Below are 12,668 nucleotides of genomic sequence, written 5' to 3' on the forward strand. Positions count from 1 at the left end.
CTGTAATAATTTGACTAGAAAAATTGGAATGTGTAACAATAACACTAGAGATGGAGAAAATTCAAAGCGCCATTCCTGAATGGGCCAATCCACTATCCAAATTTAATAGGGGTTCCAAACACAGGATAGGAAATTAAAAAAGAAAAACAACAAACTAGAGATGATGTTGATTCTCACAAGTTCTAAAGGACGCAGTTTTTATAACCACCTACAATTTGAATAGAAGAAACACTTTTTTCAAATCTTGTGAAAAATCAAAGATTTCTTGTAGAAAGCCATAAAGCTAAAATACAATTAGCAAGGGATTACAAAATTAATTCACCTTTCCTGAATCGGCAGTGTGACAAAAATGCAATATTAACTATCATTACAGCTGTGAAGAAACGACAGATACAAAAATATATAGGAGCAAAATTGCCATGATACTAAATACAACCAAAATAAATTTGGTCACCCCATCTACATGTATACCACATTATAGGGCTAAATAGTCAAAATGTCACATCGAAACTACAGATGGAACTTGAGATGCCAAAATGATGTCTACAATAGTTAATGTACTTGCAATCTCAGAGTACCCTAACTATGAAATAATTAGACAACAGGCATATGATACAATCTACCAATTTGCAAACTATACAAATTCTACATGGTTATAGGCCTTTTTATAAGAACTAAAATGTTGAGGGTTCAACATTTGCTTTGTTCCCAGCAAGAATGAGAGAGATCTCCAGACCACGACTGAATGCTTGGTTAAAGAGTATCCGCGACTGGAAGGTAGAGACAAATGGGAACCACGATAATATTGCCACTGGTGCAAAAATAATGATACCCATCCCAGCATCATACATTCTTGCAAATTCCTTCACAGATTCCCACAGACCCAAACTCCACACAACTCTCTTCCATGTGATTGCCAGCTGCAAGGAAAATTACAATGTGCAACTTTAAGAACAAAACAGATCTATAAATATAAAACATATTCATGTATTATCCTACAAAACAGTCGCATAAAACTTATCTTTAGTTACTTCCTCTCTAGGATATAAATGTTTTAGCAAATAGAAAGATCTCAACACTTAGATAAAACAGTGAGTGAGGGGGGATCCAGGTCGTGCAAAGTCTGCAGTATGAACTCACAAGAGGTGCAACTGCCAAAAACTGAAATAAATACCTCCATGACATACATATGCAAATATATACGCTGGGGAAACACTTAAAAAGACTACATTCCAACAGGATGATGGTAAGAATTTGCAATTGCAGAAATGAGTTCAACCATGCTATAACAAATTTGACACAAACTATTCCAACATGCCAACAGTAACTAAAGAAGATAATTTTTAATATCATACAGAAGCAAATAAAGATAACAAGGAATCCCCTATGCAGTAAATTGTGCAAACAGTTGTCAGAAAGTAGAAGCAACAAAAAGATGTTAGAAAGCAGCCCAGGAGCTAGCTGACTTACGCAAAGGACAGCCCAACCAGTTGCAATAAAGGCGAGGACACTAGCAAACAAATCGGCAACAGACAGTTCAGTAAGAGCCACAACAAGGCAAAGAGCTGCAACAAGTCCCAAAGCTGTAACTCCTTGAATAAATCGCAGCATGAGCTGGAAGTTGGTGGATTTTTTAGGGCTGAAAGTAAAGATCTGCAATTTGATAGTTTCACAGATTATTGATAAGTTTGGGGCATTGCAGTTACATAAGACTCAATAAAGTAAGCCAATAACATCAGACAGATGAATACCTTGAAAATCATAACAACGCCCACCAGTACAATCCAAGAAAAGCCATATATCTAGTTGTACAAAGAGTTTCGGTTAGTTTGTCTTCAGAAGAGAACATAATCAATACAACACAGAAATATACAGTAGCACTCAACATCAAAACATAAAGTAACACACCATAACATCACTAAATCTGAGAACATTATTAAAAATTCAAAAATTTGCAAATCCAGAGGGATGCTGCATTATTCTGTATTAAAGTTTTCTCGCATATATATCAATCAAAAGCAGTATCCCTGCTGGAAACATTTTTGCAGACATAGTTTCACTGGACAGTTCTTACGTCTTCTTTCACTGATATCAAACTCCTAATTATTTATTAAATCTGTTAAAGCAAAATCTGTTTAAATGATTCCTATCTATCTGCAAACTGAATAAAGAATTAGTAGAATATATTCTAGTCTTCACTATCTTTCGTGAAATGTACATAATAGATGAAGAGAAAATTAAATTTAGAAGAAAATTCCAACAAGAGTAGCTCCCATTATATACAAATCCAATAGTCATATAACCCAATAATTTTTTTTCTATGCCCCAAATATGAAAAAAAAGAGAGAAGCAGCAGCATAAGTAATCCAGGAAGCTTTAATTGCATGCCCAAGAACACACACACAAGCTTTAGATCTGTCACACTGAGAAAATGTACAAGTTCATAGTAGCATAAGTTTTGCATTAGAAAAATTGTATACTATGTATGTGTTTTTTATTCCAAGGCTATCCACTCAATTTATTAACATGAAAAACAACCATGTACGCACATAAAAAACAACCATTTACGCCCATTTGGTTCATTCCACAGAGAACTAAATGTTTGTCTTAGTATGCAACTAATGCGAAAACATACCGCAAGGGAAGTGTCCGTTCCCGTCAACTGAAGTTTATAAACAATGCCGTACTGGAAGAGAAAAAATCTGAGACTCAATATTGTCTCTAGTATCCGTCCTCTCAAAGTCTGGATATGAATCTGCAATATAAAAAACTTGGTGTTAGAAAGAGCAATTTCCAGAACTTCCTTTTTTACTTTTCGTTTCATTTTCAGTTTCTTTTGGAGGGGAGAGGGAGATCCTTTTAGAGAAGATCCTTTTTTCTTCTCATAGGAATGATCTGGTAGCCTAAAACTTCCTCATATTTTATTTTTAGGCAGAGGGAGTACAGAAAAAGGCGACGGAAAGGAATATCACAATTTAAAAATGTCCCAACTGTTTGCATCAAAAAGAGGAGACAAGTGGGTGATACAGTACTGGCCAGAATGCAATTGACAAGGAAAAGAGAGCTCATGAAGGTATAATTTATGTTACAAAATTTACAACTAAAAGGATACATAAGTCGACCTGTTCTTCATCCCACCAGGACTCCCAGCTGTCGTCTCCCTTGACACCTACTCCACCCTTGTACATAAGCCAGTTGGTCCAATCATCAAAGTCCTCAACGGTCCTGTAAAATCATGACAAGTATTGAGAGAATCACGGAATTATCAGCAGCTCTAACAGCATCACAACTCACAGACGGAGGATGACATGTGAACAAAAGAATAAGGAAAAAATGATGACAACTATGATTTAAAAGGATAATTAGTGTAATTACATATTGGTCACAACTGCCTCATCCCATTTTCTTTGATTACTTGCTATTATAGTCCATCCTAGAAATGAACTATTCCCTTAAGTGAAACTTTTAACAATCCTAAAAAATCAAATTACAATACTAGATGATGTAACTACTTTATCTTATTTTGAATATATGATGTGACTAATCTTATTTTGATTTACCATCTCTTTACCAAACTCAAATTTAATACATCATTTAAGAATTTCTTCACCAAAATGTGAAAAGAGTTAAATGGTTCAATCAAAATGGTAGGAAGGGAGTATAACTATAATGGTACCAAATCTCATCAACGTTCTCAACTCTGCTCTTTTGGCAGAAAGCAGTTTGAAAATTACATGGTACAGTAAAACTGGTGATTGTGTAAAATGCATGCAGTGGAGAGCAATGCCAATCATACAAAAGAAATTTCCATAAAGAACAGTGAATACGAGAAATAACATACTTTTGCCACTCAAATCCAGAGGGATTGAAGATGTAAGGAGCAAATAGCCATGAAATGACAAGGAACCAACTGCTGAGAGTTAGTAAGATAAAAGAAGTGGTGCTTCCATTCGTGTAACCATAAGCCAAGTATACTATAAGAAGTAAAGCCACTTCCAACCTGTGGATTACATAGTATCAATGACAGTTCTAGGAACAGAAGAAAATCCACAAATCAAATTAATGGATCTAGGACTCACGCTTTAACAAAATGACTTCTGGAATAAAGCCTATAGTTCTCCGCAAACTTGATGTGACGAACAACGAAACCTCGTCCAGTTGCCCGGTACTGTTTTATAAGTAACATGATGGGTTATTCTGGTGCCTATTATAAGTTCCTTCAGAGTGAAATTTATGTGACCCACATACCTTTGCACCACCGTGGAGGATAGTGCGCCCAAAATAGTGAGTCCTGGTCCCAAGCGAAAAAGTAAAGAAGACGGAACAAAATTGAAGCTGCATTGTAATAAAGCTGAAGACGGCCTGCAAAATTAGTGCATGTGAATGCAAAGCAACATAACTAGAAACACCAATTTAAGCAAACACAAATGACAAAATCCATTATTATCTATATGATAACATGAGATACAATGCATACCTTTAGCAAACCAAGTTCAAGAATGAAACCCATAATCATGGGAACTGCAGTGAAAATTCCTATCTGAACAAAAAATTGAGCATTCAAAGCGGCATTTAGTGCAGTGTTACCCAAAAATCTAGCTCTCCTCGATATTCCTTCATCAAGTCCAGAGAAAGCCTGCTTGAAATAAGAGAACTGATGAGATTTATATAATGGCAGGCAGGACCAATCAAGAACTGTCAGCAACCGTCTAATAACTGTAGACAAATACCATCTCATCTCATTTGAAGGATCAAAACATGTGGTACAATTGGATGAACTATGAAACTTAACAATGCTGCAGTTATGGTTTAAAAGCTAAACATGTGTATAAAGTTCCTCATCCTTCCATAGAATACAATTGAATACTGCAGTTTTATCCATCCTTTTTTCTCAAGGATATCTTTGTAAGGTTTATGATCTCCTAGAAATATATTTAACTGTGTCAGACAGCGACGCCAGAGAAAGATAAATGTTCTCAACATCCCAAACCAAACAATGTTTGTGAAGATTTTTATCCTTCAAAATATAAAGAAGAAAAGCTGAAGATCAACGTTGCACTTTTCTCGCTTTTTTTGTGATAAGTAGTTGGTAAGTTCATCTACTTTCTCTAAATGGGCCTTACCATTATTTATGTTAATAGACCCAACAGATCAAGTTAGAAGCATCAGTGGACAGTGCAACAAGAGGCAAGTTTAATCTAGTTTGACATTGCAAGAAAGTGCATGTACATCACTCCACACACATACAACAGTTGCAAGCAATAGAGACTATTACAATAATAGAAAAAGAGACATGTTGGAAACATTTTTTACCAGATATGCTCGTCCATATAAGAAAATATACACTGTAAGGACTGTCATCTGCAATAAAGAAAAAATATTATGAGAAAAAGCCAGTCGACAAACAGGAAAAAGATACATAAATATAAAACTAGCCTGGAGGGTAGGACTATATAGTTTAGACTGATCATTTATAGGAGTTCAGAGGAGAAATGTGCCTAAAGCAATTGTTGGAATGTGTGAAGATGTTAGAATGAAACAGAGCACTCAAGTAGTACTATTTTTGTTTCAACTATCATATTATGACCTGACGTTGCGCCATCTTTTATAGAAAAAAGTGACTCACAATAGTTCATTAGACTGACATCTAAAACAAATATTAAATTAAGTTACTGATCGGAAAAGAAAGCTGTAATGTTTTATAACGACCCTCCCTAGTAACTTAGTGAATTTTACTAGTTTTCCCCATTTTAACCCTCCCGTAGCTTTTATATGTGATTATTGATTTGCAGGGATGGGTGACATGAATCCCAAGGTGATCGATCAGCTGGGTTTTGGAGAAGATAATTCATTTAGGGAGTACAAGTGGGACGTGCATAGTGAACTGTTTATGTCTTGACATTTCAAAAGGTTTTGGCCACGTTCCAGAAGAACGTTATGTTATGTGGGGAGAATGTAGTAACCAATAATTTAAGGGTCATTTGATAATGAAATAGAAGTAAATAAAAAAGAAAAGAGAAAAGGCAAATGCCCAATTTAATAATACAGAAAAAGAAATCAACGTGCTGGTCTGCTAAACAGAAGCAAAACACAGCAAACAAAAATAAAAACAGAAGAAACGCTGATAAAGAAAAGGAAGGGAGCAAAAGAGAAGAAAAAGGAAGAGAAATATTGGAATTTTTTATCCAAAGTATCAAGGTAATGATCCTAAACTTTTCATTGAGTTTATTACACGATTATAAGTGTTCTAAATCCTCCCATCGAGGAGAATCTTTTGGTGGTCGTGGTTAGGGAACTCTGCCTTGTTGAGCAAAGTTCACTTTTTCACTCAAACCTTTGACTGCAAATGTAACTTTTGACTCAATTTTCGAACCGAAAATAAATATAGCAATATGAGTGTCATTGGATTTGTATTCTTATGGGGAATCTATATTTGAACAGATTTTGACCGTTCAGAACCATTATGAAGGGTCACAATAGCACCAGTTTTATGTCTGTTGCTCTACCCTAGTTTGTAGACGTTTGGGCTTCAATTTGAGGCAACTAGAGATTTCCTGATACTTTCAAGTGTTAGTTTTGATGTATTAAATTAATTCAAGGGCTATGGGTAATACGGGGGGTCCCACATAAATTAGATAACGAGCAGTTATGCGAGTACTTCTATGATATGGAAAAATTTACATCAAACAGAATATAGGTTAATAGTATTCCATGACTTGTGGTTTGATTGAATTATTGATACTTGTGAATTTCGTAAACTTGATTATACTTGGTTATAGGTTCAATCGATGAACTCATGTTATTTATATTTGTTCATACATATTCGTAGCATTCTTACTATTGCATGATAATTATTGAATGATATTGCCCATTGTATTAATTGTGAAATTCATATTGTTGTCATGCCGATGGATAATGGTTCCAACGAGTATATGGACCTAATGAGTTTCCCATGGATCCCGACTATTTGACGGAAAAGGCAGGTGTATACCCATTTTTGGTCAATGCATTGCATTTCATATTGATTTGGTGTTGAGATGACTGTTATATTGATTTGACTTGATACATCTAAGGCATACTATGATATCATCCATAGTGTATCTGGTTGCAGACAATATATGCTTTAATTGCTTAATTATGTTGACCTTGATTCTATAAACTTTTTGTGTAATAATTTATTTTATGGTAATTTATATTTGTGGAAAAAGGAATTCTTAAGATTGTATCTCGTTATCGCTTCTAGGAAGGTTCAGTAATCAAAACTTATTGAATACACGTGTTTCATGTACTCACTCAACACTTGCTAGTTGCTACACCTTTTTGTATGCACAGACTAATCCATGTACTCGCAATACTTGAAAGTACTTGCGTTCAAGGTTGTTAGAGTTGAAGGTGAGCTGCTTACTCTTTAGCAGCATTAGATACTAGATAGTGACTCTTTATATTTTCTCGTCTTATTTCCTTTTAGACGGTTGTTTTTTATTTTTCAGGCTTGAGTAGTATTCATAGATGCTCTTGTACCAATACCAAGTCTTGGGGGTTGATTTAGGTTTTAACTCTTTTGTTCCGCACCTATAAAAGTTAATTGTTTATTTCATATTACTTCAACATTTTTTTATATGGTTAATAAAGGAACGAGGTTCATCTACGGGGATGGTGGATAATCTCACGGTCTAATGGAATTTTGGGTTGTGACAATTTTTCCTTGAGTCAATCGGAAACAGTTCCAAATGAACATCCCATGGGGCAGCCATAACGTGAACCTTCCTTCTCCCAGTCAGCCATATAACTTTGGCAGCAAAGGTTTGAGCAGCCTCTCTACCTACTAGGGTGGGGGGTAAGGCCGGTGCACATGCTAACCTCCTCAGACCCCACTTGTGGGATTACACCAAGGCTAAGAGTCTGTTTGGCATTGCTGCTAAAAACTGCTTATATCTAAAAGTGCTTTTTTAAAAATAGCTTTTCTAAAAAGTGCTTTTCAAAAAAAGTAATTTGTGTTTGGCAAATTCATTTGAAAAATTCTTTTGATAAGCAATTTGTGTTTGGCTATCTTTTTAAAAAAAGTGCTTTTGAGAGTCAAATTATGAAAAAGGGCAAGTATCAATGTGCTTTTAATATTATTTTGTAGAGAGAAACTATTTTAAATATCTAATACATAACTTTTATTAAATTTTTATTTTAATCAAATTAAAATGTACATATTCAAATTATTAATAAATATTATACATAAATAAATAAATAAAATATTAATATAATGTTAACACGATGAGTTAAATATAATTAAAAATATCAAGCAAAATAAATTTAAATATTATTATTACCTATTTCTAATAATACGTAACATAATATATCAAATATAAATAATAATATATAAACATAAATAAAATAAAAAAGTTTATCATATAAAAATAAAAATAAAAATTCTTGAATGAACCTTAACAAAACTTATGAAATATGTTAATTAATTAATAAGAGATATATGTAAATATGTAAGGGATATTTTAGTCCTCAAAAAAACAATTTTCTGCTTCTGTTTTTTTAAGAAGCAGAAATTTTTAGCTTCTTCCCAACAGCAGCAAAACTGCTTCTGCTTGAGGGTTTGCCAAACACTTGATTTTTCAAAAAGAGTGTTTTTTTCTTAAAAAAAACGTGCTTTTGGCCTCCCAACAGCAATGCCAAACAGGCCCCAAGTATGTTGTTGATAGAGAAAACAAAAAAATTAGTTTAGACTAGCATGACCGGAAGAGAGGTGATGGCTTATGCATTTAGATGTTACGGTGCAGGGGGGGGGGGGGGGNGATATTTATATTAATCTGAAAATTGGCACTTCTGGGAACAGGACAGAATCTGAGACATCAAAAGAAGGACAGATCAAGTAATTTCGGAAACAGGGACTAATAGAAGAAGGAACAAGAGAGATGATACCATTGTACAAACATAATAACCAACTGTGGTGAAGAAGAACGAGAGCATCCTAAAGAAATCAAAAAGTTGGCCAATTCTGTACACATCCCTGCTCAGAACCTGCTCTCCGTTTCCACCAGCTACCTTGCCTTCAAATAAAGCTATTTGATTTAAACCAACATCTCTGCCCTTTCCAACCTACATTCATCAACACAGCCTTCAGGATAGTAAAAAGAAATCTAATCCAATGCAAGCAAGTGCAACTAAACCAACCTGAATATACTCATGGTGGGTAATATTACCCTGCCTTAAAGTGGAATTAAAACCTGCAAAGAACGGTGGAAACCACAGATACAAAGCTAGAAAATCATATACTTCAGAAAAAAGAAAAAAAAAACCATAAAAGTTGAAGGCATAGAAGTAGAACTGTCAGCTTAAAGAAAAAAACTGCCATTCGAAGAGACTATTGGCTGAACATCAAGGAAAGTCATCCTCTATCCAAATAACAATAGGAACTATCATGTGAAGTAGCTCTATTTGTTTTCATGATCTGAAGAATATCAGTCGATCACTACGTGTGGTCCAGATTATAGATACACCAAACAATGGGAACTAGCAAGGAAGCAATTGGAGAAAGATGGAAAATAGGAGCTACTATGAGTACACCAAGTCTCTCAAACTTACCGGCATAGATGTCTTCACTTATGTTGATAACACGTGATGCTTTACTAATGCCACCCCGTGTGATATGAAAGATCCGATCAAAGATATCAGGATGTCCATAGTGCATGCGAACCCTGCAAGCCACTTTTAAAATGAAAAACTTTTCCGACCAATTTTTTCACCTAAGCAATTCTATTTAAGAGAAGGTAACTCATGGAGAGCAGAGTGATTGACTTTTAGCAATAAGTTTATACTTTATACAACAACATACCCAGTGTAGTCCCACAAGTGGGGTTTCGGGGTGTGGGATGTAGGATGTACGCAGACCTTACCCCTACCTTTGTGAGGTAGAGAGATCGTTTCCTATAGACAATAAATTTATATTTTGATAATTATTTACACAAAACAGCTTATTACTAATAAGAGAATGGCGTACACAGGAAATGGGAACAGACCAGAGATTCTTGCCACATGCTTCTTAATGTATTTAGGCAGTTCAAATAATTGTAAAACCAGTGCATGCGTTTCACCTTGCAACAGCTGCACAACTGGTACATGAGTTTTGGTCTTTTTCCAATTTTATTTCACATACATAATTTTTTTTTAAATGGAGAAGGAAGAGAGAAAGAAAAGATGCCCAAACACTTCTTCGTATTTGAAGAGAAAGGATAGCAAACGATAAACCGTGCCAATCCTACAGCCACCAAACTCCCAAAAAAAATTAAAAATCACAGAGGCCACACTGATATATACATATTGTATGTGTGTGTTTATTTATCAAGAAAATGTGTATATAAGGAGGAGATAAAAAGAATGACTTCACAGAAACAAGGTTTAGTCCCTGAATTCCCATGTACCAACCCCATCCACGCACATATGATTGTGATAGGTAGCCAATGAACTGTCACTATTTCATTGCAGATTTTGATAAAGAAAGAGCAAAAACCAAAGAGACCGAAGAGAGTGTGGGAAAGGCTGGTTTTCTGCTGCCAACATTGAAACAAGGATAAAATCAATTCAAACATCTAACGTGCCCGGTTCCCTAAAGGGAATGCCCAGATTTCTAAAAACGAAATAGGAAATGCTCTTAATGTTTTAAAATGTGATGGAGTTTCTCTAGTGCCAGTGTGCCACATACCCCAACAGACAACAGATACTACTAGCCTTAATGGGGAAAAAAGAAATAAAAGTTGGGGCAGGGGCGGCAGCCAAGATGCAAAACTACTTCTACAAAAACAAAAATTTATGATCCTAAAATTAGCCACGTCAGCTTGCTACATTGGCAACTGGTACAAAAAAAAACAGTTTCAAGGAATCAGTTAGGACCCAAAATTGTAATCTAGGTAGACTAACATCAAAGAAACATATAGTATACTTGATCTTAGCCCAAAGGCTGAGAAACGTGAGAGTGCTCTTAATAAGACAGATACATATAAAATCTGAAAGAAAAAACATAAAAGTAGAGAAGCAATGGGTGCCACTATTTCCAAAAGCTTTCTATTTATATTTGTAAATTAGTACCATCACACCATGTATGAACAACTCACGGTAATCTGAATTGATATTAGATAATGAAATGCGAGGAAAAGACGAAAAAACTAGAAATGACCAAAACCGATTCTGAATCAACCAACAATAAACATGTTTGACGCTAGTGAGAGAATTTCTATTAAAGTAATCCCATTTTAGACAACAAGATCAACCTAGGTCAAAAGATACTAACTTGAGAGGCTTTGCTAAAACACGTTGGCCCAAGGTGACAAAACTGGTTTCCTGGTTGGACATAAACCAAGCGAGCGAAGAGACACTGCACAGTTGAAATGAGTATAAAGTAGATTAACAATATTATCGGAGGAAGGATAGTTCATCCCAGATTCAACAGAAACTCACCTTCCAGTAAAAACATGCTCCCTAACACCAAGAATAGTGGGTGGTCGGAGCCCATGTTTACCATGGAATTCTTCCAGAAGATTTCTGACTTTCATTGCTTCCTCAAGGTAGTTATCCTGCATTAGAGAGAGACAAATAAATTTATGCTGAGAAGAAAAGGAAATGAAAAAGAAACTCTACTTATTTTTTTTAACCTCTATTTATTTATATTTACCCTTCACAGTTAAACGTCACGACAATAGATCCCAGGAGAAAAGGAAGTAATAATTTTACAGAATTAAGTAGACTTTGAATAAACCATGAAAGATATCATCCAAAATGAGTCTCTGCTGGTAAGACAAGACTAGAACTACAAAAATATACAAATTTACCGCCAAATAAAAAATACCAAACTTGCATTATATTCATCACAATTCACATAAATACACAGACACGCAAATCTTCGAGGACAAAGATGTCGTGAAAGCAATAATTTAAGAGAAATGCACTTTTTATTGAAAAAGCATGAAGAATTCCTGATTGCACTCGGGATGAGCAAGCTAATCATATTCATTCTGGACAAAAAACAACATTTACCTAATAAGACAAGCACTAAGAAGGAAAATTACTTACCTGATTCATATCAATGGTTTGAATCGCTTCCCCACGGGTAAATATAATAGAATGGTTCTGATTTTCTGGTTTTCCTTCTCCAAGTTTTGGATCTCCAGGAAGCTTAACTGAATATATTTCCTGCATGTAAACAATCTTTTAGAAAAGAACGACAGAAAGCCAATTCCATCCAAGTGGTTCATCAAATACGATTATTGCCAATACATCCTATATCCAGAATAAGTGTTTGCCCAGTCCCAATTCCCAAATCAGCATGGCTTATCAGGATTTAGAAAACATCGGATTATCAGGCCAAAAAAGGGGTGGCAATTTCAGCACACATAAGTGAAATGAATCCATTTAGCCCATATTAAATTAAATGGATCACTCATATTTTCTTAAATGGGTAAATATGCACTTCAAAATATTTAAGCTCATACAAATATGGACAAAATGGGTAAACGTGAGAATCCATATATACCCATATATCACCCACTTATATTTTTGATAAAGATTTTTTTTTTTTTTTTTGATAAAGAAATATCACCCACTTATATTAAAAACCCTAATTGCACTATTTGTTTTTGAAAATAAAAAATAAAAAATAAAAAATTGGGGGG

General features: G+C 34.8%; 1 protein-coding gene across 1 annotated transcript in view; it reads right to left on the reverse strand.

Annotated features, from left to right (window-relative positions):
* Positions 1-244: 244 nt before the first annotated feature.
* LOC125860634 (callose synthase 10) overlaps positions 245-12,668 on the reverse strand; it is a 56,541-nt gene continuing 44,117 nt past the window's right edge. The window contains exons 36-51 of the mRNA XM_049540635.1: positions 12,070-12,189; positions 11,458-11,573; positions 11,291-11,374; positions 9,589-9,701; positions 9,178-9,230; positions 8,926-9,102; positions 5,314-5,361; positions 4,478-4,636; positions 4,249-4,362; positions 4,080-4,168; positions 3,842-4,000; positions 3,123-3,225; positions 2,636-2,755; positions 1,752-1,802; positions 1,471-1,653; positions 245-920 (exon numbers count right to left, since the gene is read on the reverse strand). Coding sequence (XP_049396592.1) covers positions 675-920; positions 1,471-1,653; positions 1,752-1,802; positions 2,636-2,755; positions 3,123-3,225; positions 3,842-4,000; positions 4,080-4,168; positions 4,249-4,362; positions 4,478-4,636; positions 5,314-5,361; positions 8,926-9,102; positions 9,178-9,230; positions 9,589-9,701; positions 11,291-11,374; positions 11,458-11,573; positions 12,070-12,189 — 1,935 coding nt within the window. The 3' untranslated portion in view covers positions 245-674. The remainder of the gene's footprint in view (positions 921-1,470; positions 1,654-1,751; positions 1,803-2,635; positions 2,756-3,122; positions 3,226-3,841; positions 4,001-4,079; positions 4,169-4,248; positions 4,363-4,477; positions 4,637-5,313; positions 5,362-8,925; positions 9,103-9,177; positions 9,231-9,588; positions 9,702-11,290; positions 11,375-11,457; positions 11,574-12,069; positions 12,190-12,668) is intronic.

Source organism: Solanum stenotomum, chromosome 3 (assembly GCF_019186545.1).
Source record: "Solanum stenotomum isolate F172 chromosome 3, ASM1918654v1, whole genome shotgun sequence".
In the NCBI taxonomy this organism is placed as follows: domain Eukaryota; kingdom Viridiplantae; phylum Streptophyta; class Magnoliopsida; order Solanales; family Solanaceae; genus Solanum; species Solanum stenotomum.